We start from the raw sequence: 14,811 nt of genomic DNA, 5'->3' as shown, positions 1-14,811 counted from the left end.
CACACCTTTGATTGCTGTGATTATCTCTCTGCCGAGGTGTGATAAATGGCAGTTGGCAAGATTACCTGTAAACATCTGACATGATTCTCTGACTATATAAGCTGTGGTAGGCCCCAGTGCGGCATCGGCAGTGGGTGGAGGTGGAGCGACTACAAGAGGCCCCAGAGGCTCAGGTAGGCCTCAGTGCAGCATCGGCAGCGGGTGGAGGCGGAGCTGAGCGGCAGAGCGACTACAAGAGGCCCAGGTAGGCCTCACCAATCTCCAATCTCAGGGAAGGAGAGAGGTAAAAAGTATTCAAGGTGTGACGTCACCACAAAGCAGGTAAGTGATTGGTTGGTAAGTATTTCTCCCTTTTTAAGCTTAAATCTCCTTGGTTTATAGTTTCTAAGGTGTGATATTCACCATCGAGAATCGAGGCAGAGGGTATTTAAGAATAATATTAATAAATTTAATTAATTACATAGAATGGGAGATCAAGTGATGTGTTGCTGCTGCAATATGTGGGAGCTGGTGGACACCATTGATGCTCACGGTGATCACATTTGCAGTAAGTGTTGGCTGCTCGAGGAATTCCGGCTCCGTGTTGAAGAGCTGGAGTCCGAGCTTCAAACACAGACACATCAGGGAGGGGGAGAGTTACCTGGACTCTGTGTATCAGGAGGTAGTCACACCAATTAGATTAATTAATTCAGATGTAGTCCGTGGCCAGGGTCAGGATGGTGTGACTAGAAGTGAGGCAGGTACAGGGATCCAGGAGGTAGTGTTGGAGGAGCCGCAGCCCTTGCTCTTGTCCAACAGGTTCGAGGCTCTTACTCCCTGTGAGGATGGGAACAGGGACTGCGGGGAGGATGAGCAACCTGGCCACAGCACCGTGGAGCGGGGGGCCATTCAAGTGGGGGGAGTTAAAAGAAATGTTGTAGTGGTAGGGGATAGTATCGTTAGGGGGAAAGATAGAGTTCTCTGCAGCCGAGAGCGAGAGTCCCAAAGGCTGTGTTGCCTACCCGGTGCCAGGGTTAAGGACATCTCCTCTGGACTGGAGAGAAACTTGGAGTGGGAGGGGGAGGATCCAGTTGTCGTGGTCCATGTTGGTACCAACGTATTAGATAGGACAAGGAAGGAGGTTCTGCTGAGGGAGTTTGAGCAGCTAGGGGCCAAATTAAAAAGCAGAACCACAAGGGTAATAATCTCTGGATTATTACCTGAGCCACGAGCGAATTTGGCTAGGACCAATAAAATTAGAGAGTTAAATGCATGGCTCAAAGACTGGTGTGGGAGAAATGGGTTTTGCTTCCTGGGACACTGGCACCAGTACTGGGGCAGGAGGGAGCTGTTCCGTTGGGACGGGCTTCACTTGGCCAGTGCTGGGACTAGAGTCCTGGCGGATCATATAACTAGGGCTGTAGAGAGGGCTTTAAACTAACTAGTGAGGGGGAGTGTGGTAAACCACTGTTATTGTATATTGTTACCTCTGGGTGGCGCTGTGTACCAAGGCATGCCTCAGCTGACTCCGCCCACATGACCAGGTATAAAGGTGGGGGTTTCGCCGACTCACTTCCTTCTTGGAACCAGCCACCCACGAGAGGCATGCTCTGTTCTCTAGTTAATAAAATTGATACGCTTATCAATTACTCCATAAAAGACGATGAATCAGGAAGGTGATGAAAAGGCCCTGGACCTCGACCCTCAAGCAGCGGGTTCATCAACCAATTTCGAACACTGGCTGAGCTGCTTTGAATCCTTCCTAGGAGCCTCCGCTGTGACATCGGAGGAGAACAAACTAAAAGTTTTGACCGCCCAGGTGAGCCCTCAAGTATATACGCTCATCCGGGACGCTACTACGTACACGGCGGCCCTCGAACTACTAAAAGGGCAATACACGCGCCGAGTGAACACGATTTACGCCAGACACCTCTTGGGATCCCGCAGGCAGCAACCGGGGGAATCGGTAGAGGCATTTTTACGGGCGTTACAGACACTCTGCAGAGACTGCGACTGTAAGGAGGTAACGGCTGCGGGGCACGCGGAGGGACTTACTTGTGATGCCTTCGTCAGGGGCCTCCAGTCCGACTACTCCCGGCAGAGACTGCTCGAAAGCAAGGAGCTCGACCTGAAGACGGCCGTAGCCCTTGCGCTCTCGCTAGATGCGGCCCACCGAAACCTCGAAGCATACTCACGTAACGGCGCCGCGCCATGGCCATCGCGACCGTGGGACATGGGACCGCCGCCCCCGGCACCAACTGCTGCAGCGATGTCCCGAAATCAACTGGGACAGCCGCCCCCAGTAAGAACCGCAGCGATGCCCCGTAACCAGGCCCAAAAATGCTATTTCTGTGGCCAGTTAAAACACCCTAGAGCGCACTGCCCGGCTAAGACTGCTACCTGCTCGGGCTGCGGGAAGAAAGGCCATTACGCCAATGCCTGCAGGGGGAAACCAGCGAACGCCAGCAGCGCCGCGTGCGAACCATGGGGGCAGCCATCTTATCCGCCATTTTATCCGCCGCACTCAGCCGCCACTTCGTCTCCGGACTCGACCACCGTCTCGTCGGACGACCATACCGACTCACTAAGCCATACACTGGCCTCCGTTACGCTGGATCAAGCCCTCCCTCATCATCTATCCAGCTCCATGATGGATATCACGGTAAACGGCCGCGCCACCACTTGCCTAATCGACAGCGGGAGCACAGAGAGTTTTATTCACCCAGACACGGTACGTAGCCACTCCCTCACGGTCCTGCCGACGCGCCATCAGATTTCTATGACGTCCAAGTCCCATTCAATGGACGTCGGCGGCTACTGTGTGGTGACCCTTTCGGTTGGGGGCACAGAATATAAAAATTTTAAACTTCTAGTCCTGCCCCGTCTCTGCGCTGCCGTGCTGCTAGGGTTGGATTTTCAGTGCCACCTTAAAAGTGTCACATTAGCATACGGTGGACCCCTCCCCCCCACTCACAGTCTGCAACCAACACCTTTTAAATCGCCCGCCGCAAACCACCTGCAGCCTTTCCACACTAAAAGTCCCCCCCCTCCCTTGTTCGCTAACCTCACCCACGACTGTAAACCCATCGCTACCAAGAGCAGGCGGTACAGCGCCGGGGACAGAGCTTTCATTAGCTCTGAGGTGGAGCGGCTCTTGAAGGAGGGCATTATCGAAGGGAGCACTAGCCCCTGGCGAGCCCAGGTTGTAGTCGTTAAAACCACTGATAAACGCCGCCTGGTCATTGACTACAGCCAAACCATAAACCGGTACACTCAGCTGGACGCATACCCCCTTCCTCGCATATCTGATATGGTCAACCAGATTGCGCAATACAAAGTATTCTCCACCATTGACCATAAGTCAGCATACCACCAGCTCCCCATCCGCCATGAGGACCGCCAGTATACTGCCTTCGAGGCGAACGGCCGCCTCTACCACTTCCTTAGGGTTCCCTTCGGCGTCACCAACGGGGTTTCGGTCTTCCAAAGGGAGATGGACCGGATGGTTGACGAGAACGCGCTGCAGGCCACCTTTCCCTATCTGGATAACGTCACCATCTGTGGCCACGACCAGCAGGACCATGACGTTAATCTAGAAAAATTCCTCCGTACGGCCCAACGGCTGAACCTAACGTACAATAAAGAGAAATGTATGTTTCGCACCAAACGCCTCGCCATTCTCGGCTGCGTGGTGGAGAATGGAGTCATCGGGCCCGACCCCGACAGAATGCGCCCCCTAATGGAGCTACCCCTCCCCTACTGCCAAAAAGCACTGAAGAGATGCCTGGGGTTTTTCTCCTACTATGCCCAGTGGGTGCCCCACTATGCAGACAAAGCTAGACCCCTCATCAAATCCACCTCCTTCCCCCTGACACCAGAGGCGTGTGCAGCCTTCACTCTTATCAAGAGCGATATCGCGAAGGCCACAATGCACGCAGTGGATGAGTCGATCCCCTTCCAAGTGGAGAGCGATGCATCCGACTTCGCCCTAGCTGCGACCCTTAACCAGGCGGGCAGACCCGTGGCCTTTTTCTCAAGGACCCTCCAGGGCCCCGAGACCCGACACTCCTCTGTCGAAAAGGAGGCCCAGGCTATTGTGGAAGCGGTGCGTCACTGGAGGCACTACCTGGCCGGAAAACGGTTTACCCTGCTCACTGACCAGCGTTCAGTAGCTTTTATGTTTAATAATGAGCAGAGGGGCAAAATCAAGAACGACAAGATCTTGAGGTGGAGAATCGAACTCTCCACCTACAATTATGATATCTTGTACCGGCCCGGGAAACTAAATGAGCCCCCAGACGCCCTATCACGTGGTACATGCGCCAACGCGCAGGTTGATAGACTGCAGACCCTCCACAATGACCTCTGCCACCCGGGGGTCACCAGGTTCTTCCATTTCATCAAATCCCGTAACCTGCCCTACTCCATCGAGGAGGTCAGGACCATGACCAGGAACTGCCAAATCTGTGCCGAGTGCAAACCGCACTTTTATAGGCCGGACAGAGCAAGCCTGATCAAGGCCACTCGCCCCTTCGAGCGCCTGAGCGTCGATTTTAAAGGGCCCCTCCCCTCCTCTGACCGCAATGTGTACTTCCTCAACATAATTGATGAGTACTCCCGTTTCCCGTTTGCCATCCCTTGCCCAGACATGACCAGTACCACGGTCATCAAATGTCTGAATGACCTCTTCGCCTTGTTCGGGTTCCCTAGCTATATACATAGCGACAGGGGCTCATCTTTCATGAGCGACGAACTTCGGCAGTACCTGCTAGCGAGAGGTATTGCTACGAGCAGAACCACCAGCTACAACCCCCGGGGGAACGGCCAGGTGGAAAGAGAGAACGCGACGGTTTGGAAGGCCGTCCTCTTAGCCTTAAAATCTAAGGGCCTTCCGACCTCTCGCTGGCAGGAGGTCCTCCCTGCGGCGCTCCACTCCATCCGGTCACTGCTTTGTACTGCCACTAATGTCACCCCTCATGAGCAAATGTTCGTTTTCCCCAGGAAGTCCACATCGGGAACCTCGCTACCGGCATGGCTGACTTCTCCTGGGCCCGTCCTACTGCGGAGGCACGTAAGGACCCATAAAACGGACCCCCTGGTCGAGAGGGTGCACCTCCTACACGCCAACCCCCAGTATGCCTGGGTGACATACCCAGACGGGCGGGAGGACACGGTCTCCATACGAGATCTCGCACCCTCGGGTACCCCTGAACTACCACCGTTATCCCCCACCACCCCTCCCAATCCAACCCCTGTAGACGACATGCCGGAGCCCCAGGACCCTTCGTTGACCACCCAGACACCAGATCCGACGTTGGATGCTGCAACACCGCCGCCGCCACCACGACAATCAGGACGTCAGACAAGGCCTCCTGATAGACTTAACTACACGAACTTGTAGTACCCTTCACCCCGCCGGACTTAATTTTAAACAAGGGGTGAATGTGGTAAACCACTGTTATTGTATATTGTTACCTCTGGGTGGCGCGGTGTACCAAGGCATGCCTCAGCTGACTTCGCCCACATGACCAGGTATAAAGGTGGGGGTTTCGCCGACTCACTTCCTTCTTGGAACCAGCCACCCACGAGAGGCATGCTCTGTTCTCTAGTTAATAAAAGCCTTTTCATCACCTTCCTGATTCATCGTCTTTTATGGAGTAATTGATAAGCGTATCAGGGAGGTTCCTAGAGAGCAAATAATACAAATGACAACAGAGAAGGTCATAGACTTAGGTAGCAGTGGGGAAATTAAAAACCAGAGCGTGTCAGGAAGGGGCAGAAGGTATGGAGTAAAAGGTAAAGTAATAAAAAGGGCAAAAGCAGGAACTAAGTGTCACAAAACATATTTGAAAGTTCTCTATCTGAATGCACGTAGCATTCGTAACAAAATAGACGAGTTAATGGCACAAATAACTACATATGGGTATGATCTTGTGACCATTACAGAAACATGGCTGCAGGGTGACAATGCCTGGGAATTACACATACCAGGTTATTTAACGATCAGGAAGGACAGGCAGGAAGGAAGGGGAGGTGGGGTGGCTATGTTAATAAAGGAAGGAATCACTGTAATACAGAGAAATGATATTGGGTCAAAAAATCAGGACAATGAAACAGTTTGGGTGGAGGTAAGGAATAATAAGGGGAAAAAAACACTAGTGGGCGTAGTCTATAGGCCTCCGAACTGTGGCAACTCTGTTGGACGGAGTATCAATCAGGAAATAGTTGAGGCTTGTAATAAGGGAACATCTATAATTATGGGGGATTTTAACTATCATATTAATTGGACAAATCAAATTGGGCAGGGCTGCCTTGAGGATGAGTTCATTGAGTGTATTAGGGATGGGTTTCTTGAGCAGTATGTAACTGAACCGACCAGGGGGCAGGCAACCTTAGATCTGGTCCTGTGTAACGAGACAGGATTAATTAAAAATGTCCTAGTAAAGGATCCCCTTGGAATGAGTGACCATAACATGGTTGAATTCCATATTCAATTAGAGGGTGAGAAGGTTGGATCTCAAACAAGCATGCTAAGCTTGAATAAAGGAGACTATGAAGGTATGAGAGTGGAATTGAGTAGAGTGGACTGGGAAAATAGATTAAAGGGTAAGACGATACATGATCAGTGGTGTACATTTAAGGAGTTATTTTACAACTTCCACAAAGTATATATTCCACCGAGAAGAAAAGGGTGTAAAAGAAAAGACAGCCATCCGTGGATAAGTAAATAAATTAAGGATAGTATTCGACTAAAAACAAGGGCATATAAGGTAGCCAAATCTAGTGGGAGGAGAGAAGATTGGGAAAACTTTAAAAGACAATCAATTTTTTTGTTAAGAAAGGGAAGATAGATTATGAAAGTAAATTAGCAAAAAATATAAAAACAGATAGTAAGAGTTTTTATAGTTATATAAAAAGAAAAAGGGTGGCTAAAGTAAATGTTGGTCCCTTAGAGGATGAGACCGGGAAATTAATGGTGGGAAATATGGAGATGGCAAAAACACTGAATGAATATTTTATATCAGTCTTTACAGTAGAAGACACTAAGAATATCCCAACACTGGACAAACAGGGGGCTAAAGGGGGGGGGGGGGGGGGGGGGATGGAGCTAAACACAATCAAAATCACTAAGGAAGTGGTACTCGGTAAAATAATGGGACTCAAGGCGGATAAATCACCTGGACCTGATGGCTTACATCCTAGGGTCTTGAGGGAAGTGGCGGTAGGGATTGTGGATGCATTGGTAATAATTTTCCAAAACTCCCTGGACTCGGCAATGGTCCCGGCAGACTGGAAAACTGCTAATGTAACACCCTTATTTAAAAAGGGCAGTAGACAGAAGGCTGGAAACTATAGACCGGTTAGCCTAACATCTGTGGTAGGTAAAATTTTGGAGTCCATTATTAAGGAGACAGTAACAGGACATTTGGATAATCATAATTTAATAGGACAAAGTCAGCACGGTTTTATGAAGGGGAAGTCATGTTTGACAAATTTGCTGGAGTTCTTTGAGGAAGTAACATATAGGGTGGATAAAGGGGAACCAGTGGACGTAGTGTATTTAGACTTCCAAAAGGCATTTGACAAGGTGCCACACAAAAGATTATTGCTTAAGATAAAAAATCACGGGATTGGGGGTAATATTCTGGCATGGATAGAGGATTGGCTATCTAACAGAAGGCAGAGAGTTGGGATAAATGGTTCATTCTCAGACTGGCAATCAGTAACTAGTGGTGTTCCGCAGGGGTCAGTGCTGGGTCCCCAACTCTTTACAATCTATATTAACGATTTGGAGGAGGGGACCGAGTGTAACATATCAAAGTTTGCAGATGATACTAAGATGGGGGGGAAAGTAGTGAGTGAGGAGGACATAAAAAACCTTCAAGGGGACATAGACAGGCTAAGTAAGTGGGCAGAGATTTGGCAGATGGAATACAATACTGGAAAGTGTGAGGTTATGCACTTTGGCAGGAAAAATCGTAGAGCAAGTTATTATCTTAATGGCAAGAAACTGGAAAGTACTGAAGTACAAAGGGATCTGGGGGTCCTGGTGCACGAAACTCAAAAGGTTAGTATGCAGGTGCAGCAAGTGATTAAGAAGGCCAATGGAATGTTGGCTTTCATTGCTAGGGGGATAGAATATAAAAATAGGGAGGTATTGCTTCAGTTGTACAAGGTATTGGCAAGACCGCACCTGGAATACTGCGTACAGTTTTGGTGTCCATACTTAAGAAAGGACATACTTGCTCTCGAGTCAGTACAAAGAAGGTTCACTCGGTTAATCCCGGGGATGAGGGGATGGACATATGAGGAGAGGTTGAGTAGATTGGGACTCTACTCATTGGAGTTCAGAAGAATGAGAGGCGATCTTATTGAAACATATAAGATTGTGAAGGGGTTGGATCGGGTGGATGCAGGGAAGATGTTCCTGATGATGGGTTAAACTAGAACTAGGGGGCATAGTCTTAGAATAAGGGGCTGCTCTTTCAAAACTGAGATGAGGAGGAACTACTTCACTCAGAGGGTGGTAGGTCCATGGAATATGCTGCCCCAAAAAGCTGTAGAAGCTACATCATTACATAAATTTAAAACAGAAATAGACAGTTTCCTAGAAGTAAAGGGAATTAAGGGTTACGGGGAGCGGGCAGGAATTTGGACATGAGTCTAGGTTCGGATCGGTCATGGCCCTGTGGTTAGCGGAGCGGGCCCAGGGGCCGTGTAGCCTGATCCTGCTCCTATTTCGTGTGTCTAATTCTGTTAGATGCAGGAGATGGTTCTGTGATAGTGGATCGGCAGTTAGGATCAGATCAGCCATGATCTTATTGAATGGCGGAGCAGGCTCGAGGGGCCGATTGGCCTACTCCTGCTCCTATTTCTTATGTTCTTATGTGTCTTTATGCATTTCTCCACTTCACCTGACGAAGGAGCAGCGCTCCGAAAGCTTGTGATTTCAAATAAAGCTGTTGGACTATAACCTGGTGTTGTGTGACTTCTTACATTTGTCCACCCCAGTCCAACTCCGGCATCTCCACACCAGGACAATTTAGAGACAGTGGAAGGGTGTCGAGAGAGGTGATGGGGAGGTAGAGCTGGGTATCATCAGCATACATGTGGAAACTGACGCTGTGTTTTTGGATGATTTCGCCAAGGGGCAGCATGTAGATGAGAAATAGGAGGGGGCCAAAGATAGATCCTTGGCGGAAACCAGAGGTAACAGTGCAGGAGCAGGAAGAGAAGCCATTGCAAGTGAGTCTCTGGCTACGACTCGATAGATAAGAATGGAACCAGGCGAGTGCAGTCCCGCCCAGCTGGACGATGGTGGAGAAGCACTGGAGGAGGATGGTGTGGTCAATTGTGTCAAAGGCTACAGATAGGTAGAGAAGGACAAAAGGAGGGATACACGAAAAAAGTGTTGTACAGAAGTTAGATCATATAAAGAGGAACTTAAGTCAGACTTCTCTTTAAAAAAGTACTTCCGATATTGGTGACCTTTAACTCCGTTCAGTCAACGCCAATAGTTTGTAGTTTTCACTAAATGTAATTGTAATATGTAATACCCCAATAAACCAACAAATCCCTCGTAATAAAAAACATTTGAATTATTCAGTTACCATTTATCAATGACTCTGCAAATAATTGACTTCAGGAAATGAAACTCCAAGAAATTAACTATGAATTTAACTTTATATAAACTTTATTTTATTTTTTATACAAAATAGCACTAATATCCATCTACATCAAATGTCAACAGTTAACAAATACGTCAGAACATGCAAGCAGCAACATTGGTTTATTGAACAGAGAAACCATTCTACTCTCCCCTTCACAAAGCCATCTTCCCATCCAATTAACAAAAAGGATCCATCAGTGGCAATCACCAGTTCCCTTTAATACTCCCACAGTGACACACCGATCAACCAGAATCCCAGCCGACAGACTCCTGGCGAATTCACTGACTACACCCTTACCACAAGTAGAGAGAGAAGAAAGGATCCTTTCCTTCACCAGCTAGCTCAACAACTAAACCTTCTCCCTTTAAGCTTCCTCTTTCTGAAGAAGTCTACCAGGTACCTACTGTAGGAGGACAACAAGGAAGGAACACTTGAGCTACTGCTCAACTATATCGTTAAAAAGCCGTTATAAATTATTGGCTATATCGACAAGTCTTCAGCCTGGACACAGAGAGAGAGATACTTCCCCCAATACATTCCAGCTGCACTTTTCCCACAAAACATCACCTAGGGATAAACAGGAACAAAGTCAATACTGGGATGTGTGAGATCTCAGGGTTTCCTTTCTTCCCACTATGCCCTCTCGCCAAGCCCCAAACACCATGTTCTACAGCCACCTGGGCTCCACCTTCCATTCCGATGGGCTGTTTGAAGTGAAGGCTCTTTAGCTTTCCCATCTGCACTTACCAAGGAGGTATGAACGAGAAAAGAAAGCTCACGTCAGCTACCCCAATCACTATCATCTGCTAAAAGTTCTCTATGTTCCGATCCCAATCTGCCCGTGTCTAAGTCAATTGCCACAAAAAAGCCAAGTTCAGAAGATTTTGACTAATTTTTTTTTTATAAATGAATACTGTGGAATGAAACCTGTAGTCTCAAACCGAAGAAATCGGACAACCTTGAACTACATTAAGTGAAACTAATCCTAATCCAGCAATTAAATTGCAATCTTCAACTCACACCTCGTATTTCTCCTCCTCACCCCCCTCTTTTGAAGGCACAGTCACCAACTGATACTCGGATATCATCCAACAGGTGACGTCACTCTCCCAAGTCGTCGTCCTTCATGTGCAAGTCTAGGCAGTGACTGTTCAGTCGGTCTCATTATCTGGGCATCACAGCCAAGCCCAGTTCTACCCCCAACGATAGCCACACAATTAAAAAAAAGGTACAAGTATTAACTCAAGGAGGTTGAACAATTAAAGCGAGGGGCACTAATGGCAAAGATTCCAGCCTTCATTACTAAATATTCTCCCCTCCGTGAAAGAATCTTCAATATGAAGAAGTTCACGGATCAATCCAAGTGCACGATGATCTTTCATTAACAAATAGCTTTCATACAAATTAACAGCTTCCTAAAAAATGAGATTTATACTTCAAGTGCAGCCTGGAAACCATTCAGTTGCAAGATTCCATAAACCCCACAGCAGCACTGATCAGCAGAGAACCAACATAAATAGGCCATTCCGTTGCTTTGGCAACTGCAGTCCCAGTCAATCCATATCTAAAATAATTACTTCCCAATAATATCCATGAACTTTCCATTTTACATACACACTGCTTGCATAGTTTTCTCTGAACATCAAGGGGAAATCTTGTTTGAACATTCACAGTCTAAAGCATTGATCAAAATCAAAGCTCCGAATAAAACAAAATTCAAAGAGTGCAAGTGTTAAAATGTCAAGAAAATTCAATACGTCAATCACCCAGTCTCACCGGGAAGGTAAACACCACCCAGGAGAATTCAACAGGTTCTCTTAACAACCCCCCCACCGCAAAAGTTATAAGATTCCAGGCAAAAATCAGACACCCCTGGTATTTGAGAGCATCGTCCCATTGACTGGCATTAAGTCTGTGCCATCTCCAATGCTTCGCACTGGAGGTGGAAGATTCCAAAGAGAGAGAAGATTTGAAGGTGGGCAGAATGTTATATTTTTTTTGAGGCCCGAATGTGGCTGCAAGAAAGCAGTTAGAATTAGTTAAAAACCATAATACCGTGGGAAAATCTTCAAATTGTATTTGTTGTACGTCTAACAGGGCAGGCACAATGAAAACCCTCCTTGTCCAACCACACCGTGCTGTGGACATCAAGAGGCAGCCACTGGGTGATTAACGTGGAGCCCGTGGTGCGACCGCCATCCAGTCTATTGCTTAATGCAGTACTCGAATTCAAGGAAACCGTGCGGAAGCCCGACCTTAATTAATTTTCAATTTAAAATGAAGATCCTATAGTCGTTACTGCAATGTCAGTCCCAGCTTGCCACAGGACACATGATGTGCACCAATATCACCATTAGCAGAAGTCTTTGTTCTATCAGAACGTGCCGTTAGGGAGAACGTGATTCACACAAGTGCCGAGTACTTTAAAGCACGTGAACAGACTGATTTGTCTTATATGTGCAACTTTGATTTGTGGAACTCAAAGTTCAGGCACTGCTCACATAAGTCACTGAGTTAGATCAAAGGGTTTACATTTGTGGACATTTTAAAACGTTGAGAAGTGAAGGATTACGATAGTTTACAGTCATTGTATATTGATAGCAATATCACACTTATTCCAAGGCACTCCCCCTATATCCTGTTGGCTAATTACATTGGACATTCTCTGCTACTTCTTCAGAATCTGGGGAAAAGAGGGAAGAACAGTCATTTGATAGATTCAATGATCATGTTTCTTTAACATTTGGGCAACAGCTTTGTAGTGGTATTAAGTAGCAACAGATTCATTGATAGTCAGAAAGCTGCATTCGTAACATTGCTTTCATATTTCATTCAAATGTCATGCAAGTGCTTACCAAGCCTCCAATCAATGGATGTGATGCCTATGGGTTCACAGCTGCTGCTACTTAATAAACTGTCATTTTAAAACACAGTCAACCTCCCCCCCACTTAAAAAAAAGGGATCAGGTGCATTCACCAATACCCATCCCCATCAAATCTACCCCAGCTCTGCCACTGGGAAAATAGGACATTAGCTGATCGTGGACTGCCAAACTGCTCAAAATCTACCTCTTGGGCCTTTCCTCTAATGTTGTAATTCAATGAATCCTCTTCATCGGAAGCTTTTCCGCCACCTGACTGCCAGTCCACACAAGTAATCCTATAGTTCTCTTCATTGTTGTTGTCCCAGAAGGTGTCTTGGCCACACATGAAGCACACACACAGCTCAATTTTCTCACGAGGCTGCAGACATTTTGGCAGGTGGACCTGGAAGGAGAATGTGTCGGTGTCCGTGCTGCCATATATATTGTTCAAGTAAACACATTCAATGTCTTGGAAGCTCTTCCAGGTGTCAAAGGTTATCCGGATCAGGACCTTTTTCTCATACCCGAGGTTCTTGACTTTGACGGTTCCAGAGATGGACTTCTCTTGGACGATGCAGTTCTCGAGGCAAACAAAGTTTTCTTGCAAACGAGCACAGAAATTTAAATAATCTGCCGAGGGCTGAGGAAAGTCTAGGAATAACTTCTCATTCTTGACAGGTTGTGGAAAACAGTCTGCGAGGTCAGACAGTTCAAACTGAAGGTCTGACAAATCCTCCTCAAACTCCGAGAACACTCGAACAGCAGTGAGCGATAAACCTTTCGCATCCGCAAAAACCACCTTCTTTTTCTCAATGTTGCTGTTGTCGCACTTCTTCCATTTCTCACTGGCCAGGCACACGTTGCTTTTCTGATTCAGACATGGGCGCAGTGGTTTTAGTCTGGATATGTTCACTCCTCTGAACTCCTGATAGTTTAAGAAGCTGTGAATGGGAGGGGAGTGACCGAGGCAAAGTCTCATGGCAATATCGACCGGCATGACTGAACACTGCACAGTCAAAACCCTGGAGAGAGAGGAGACAATACTCAATTAACTAAGTGTAGGGAGGAGAGAGGGAGAGGGAGTTTGTGTAGGGAGAGAGAGAGAGAGCGCGCGCGCGCGCGCGAGTGTAAGGAGGTATAGAGAGAAAGAGAGAGAGGGAGTGTAAGGCGGAATAGAGAGTGACGCAGGGCTTGCCCATCTCACCGACACTCTAATATTTACATAAATGAATTGGCAAAACTACTTGAACAATCTACAGCACCCGGCCTCACCCTATATGAATCCAAGGTTAAATTCCTCCTCTATGCAGATGACCTGGTTCTGCTGTCACCAACTAAGGAGGGTCTACAGCAGAACCTGGATCTGCTGGAGTCGTTCTGCCAGACCTGGGCCCCGACAATAAATCCCCAAAAAACCAAAGTCCTTGTGTTCCAGCCATCAGGGACCCAAAATAAATTTCACACTAGGAACAACCAAAATTGAACAAACCACTAACTACACATACTTGGGCTTAAAAATCAGTTCTACGGGAAATTTTCATCTGGCTGTGAATGAACTGAAAGAGAAAGCAAGAAGGGCTTTCTATGCCATTAAAAAGTCAATCCAAATAGAAATCCCAATTAGCATTTGGCTCAAAATTTTTAAATCAGTAATTGAACCAATTGCACTCTATGGCAGTGAGGTGTGGGGACCGCTAACACAACAAGAATTTGCAAAATGGGACAAACACCCAATTGAGATCCTACATGCAGAATTCTGTAAAAGTATCCTCCGGACTCAAAGGAAAACTGTAAACAATGCATGCAGGGCAGAACTAGGCCAATATCCATTAATAATCACTATCCAAAAAAGAGCCACCAAATTTTGGAAACACCTAGAAATGAGCAACCCCCACTGCTATCATTACGAAGCCCTGAAATGCCAATTGAGGACCATAAAGAGGAATACCCTCAGTCAACTAGTCCTGGGACTCAGTGAAGTAACTACTAACACTACTAACAATAACCAGCCCCAGGACAGTGACAGCGTAACACAAAGAATTCGACCCAACACAATCATCACGAAGCAAAAGGAAAAATATGTCATATTGGGCAGAAACAACAAAAACCCAAAACAAACTCAATTGCTACTTGGCCCTAAACAGACAATACAGCATGGCTGATTACCTGACCATGGTAAAGGATAGCAAACTGAGAAAAACCTTGACAACGTACAGACTTAGTGAACATAGCCTGGCGATCGAAAAAGGTAGACACAGGCAGACCCGGCTACCAAGAGAGGACAGGATATGCTCTCA

General features: G+C 47.1%; 2 protein-coding genes across 7 annotated transcripts in view; both read right to left on the bottom strand.

Moving 5' to 3' along the window:
- The window catches only part of LOC147098093 (glycerol-3-phosphate acyltransferase 4), a 179,910-nt gene that overhangs the window by 112,582 nt on the left and 52,517 nt on the right, over nt 1–14,811 (bottom strand). The gene's annotated exons all lie outside the window — the stretch shown is intronic.
- Nucleotides 9,656–14,811, bottom strand: part of LOC147098094 (protein phosphatase 1 regulatory subunit 3C-like) — a 57,673-nt gene continuing 52,517 nt past the window's right edge. For 5 of the 6 annotated variants that reach the window (XM_085971326.1, XM_085971330.1, XM_085971328.1 and 2 more), the window contains one exon: nt 9,656–13,536. In XM_085971326.1, coding sequence (XP_085827452.1) covers nt 12,624–13,536 — 913 coding nt within the window. In that variant the 3' untranslated portion in view covers nt 9,656–12,623. The remainder of the gene's footprint in view (nt 13,537–14,811) is intronic. The other variant, XM_085971331.1, reaches the window with a different exon arrangement.

Source organism: Somniosus microcephalus, chromosome 30 (genome assembly GCF_052327205.1).
Source record: "Somniosus microcephalus isolate GS21.2 chromosome 30, FLI_Smic_1.0, whole genome shotgun sequence".
Taxonomy (NCBI): domain Eukaryota; kingdom Metazoa; phylum Chordata; class Chondrichthyes; order Squaliformes; family Somniosidae; genus Somniosus; species Somniosus microcephalus.
The sequence above is the reverse complement of the archived record's forward strand: the minus strand, read 5'-3'. Positions and strand labels throughout refer to the sequence as shown.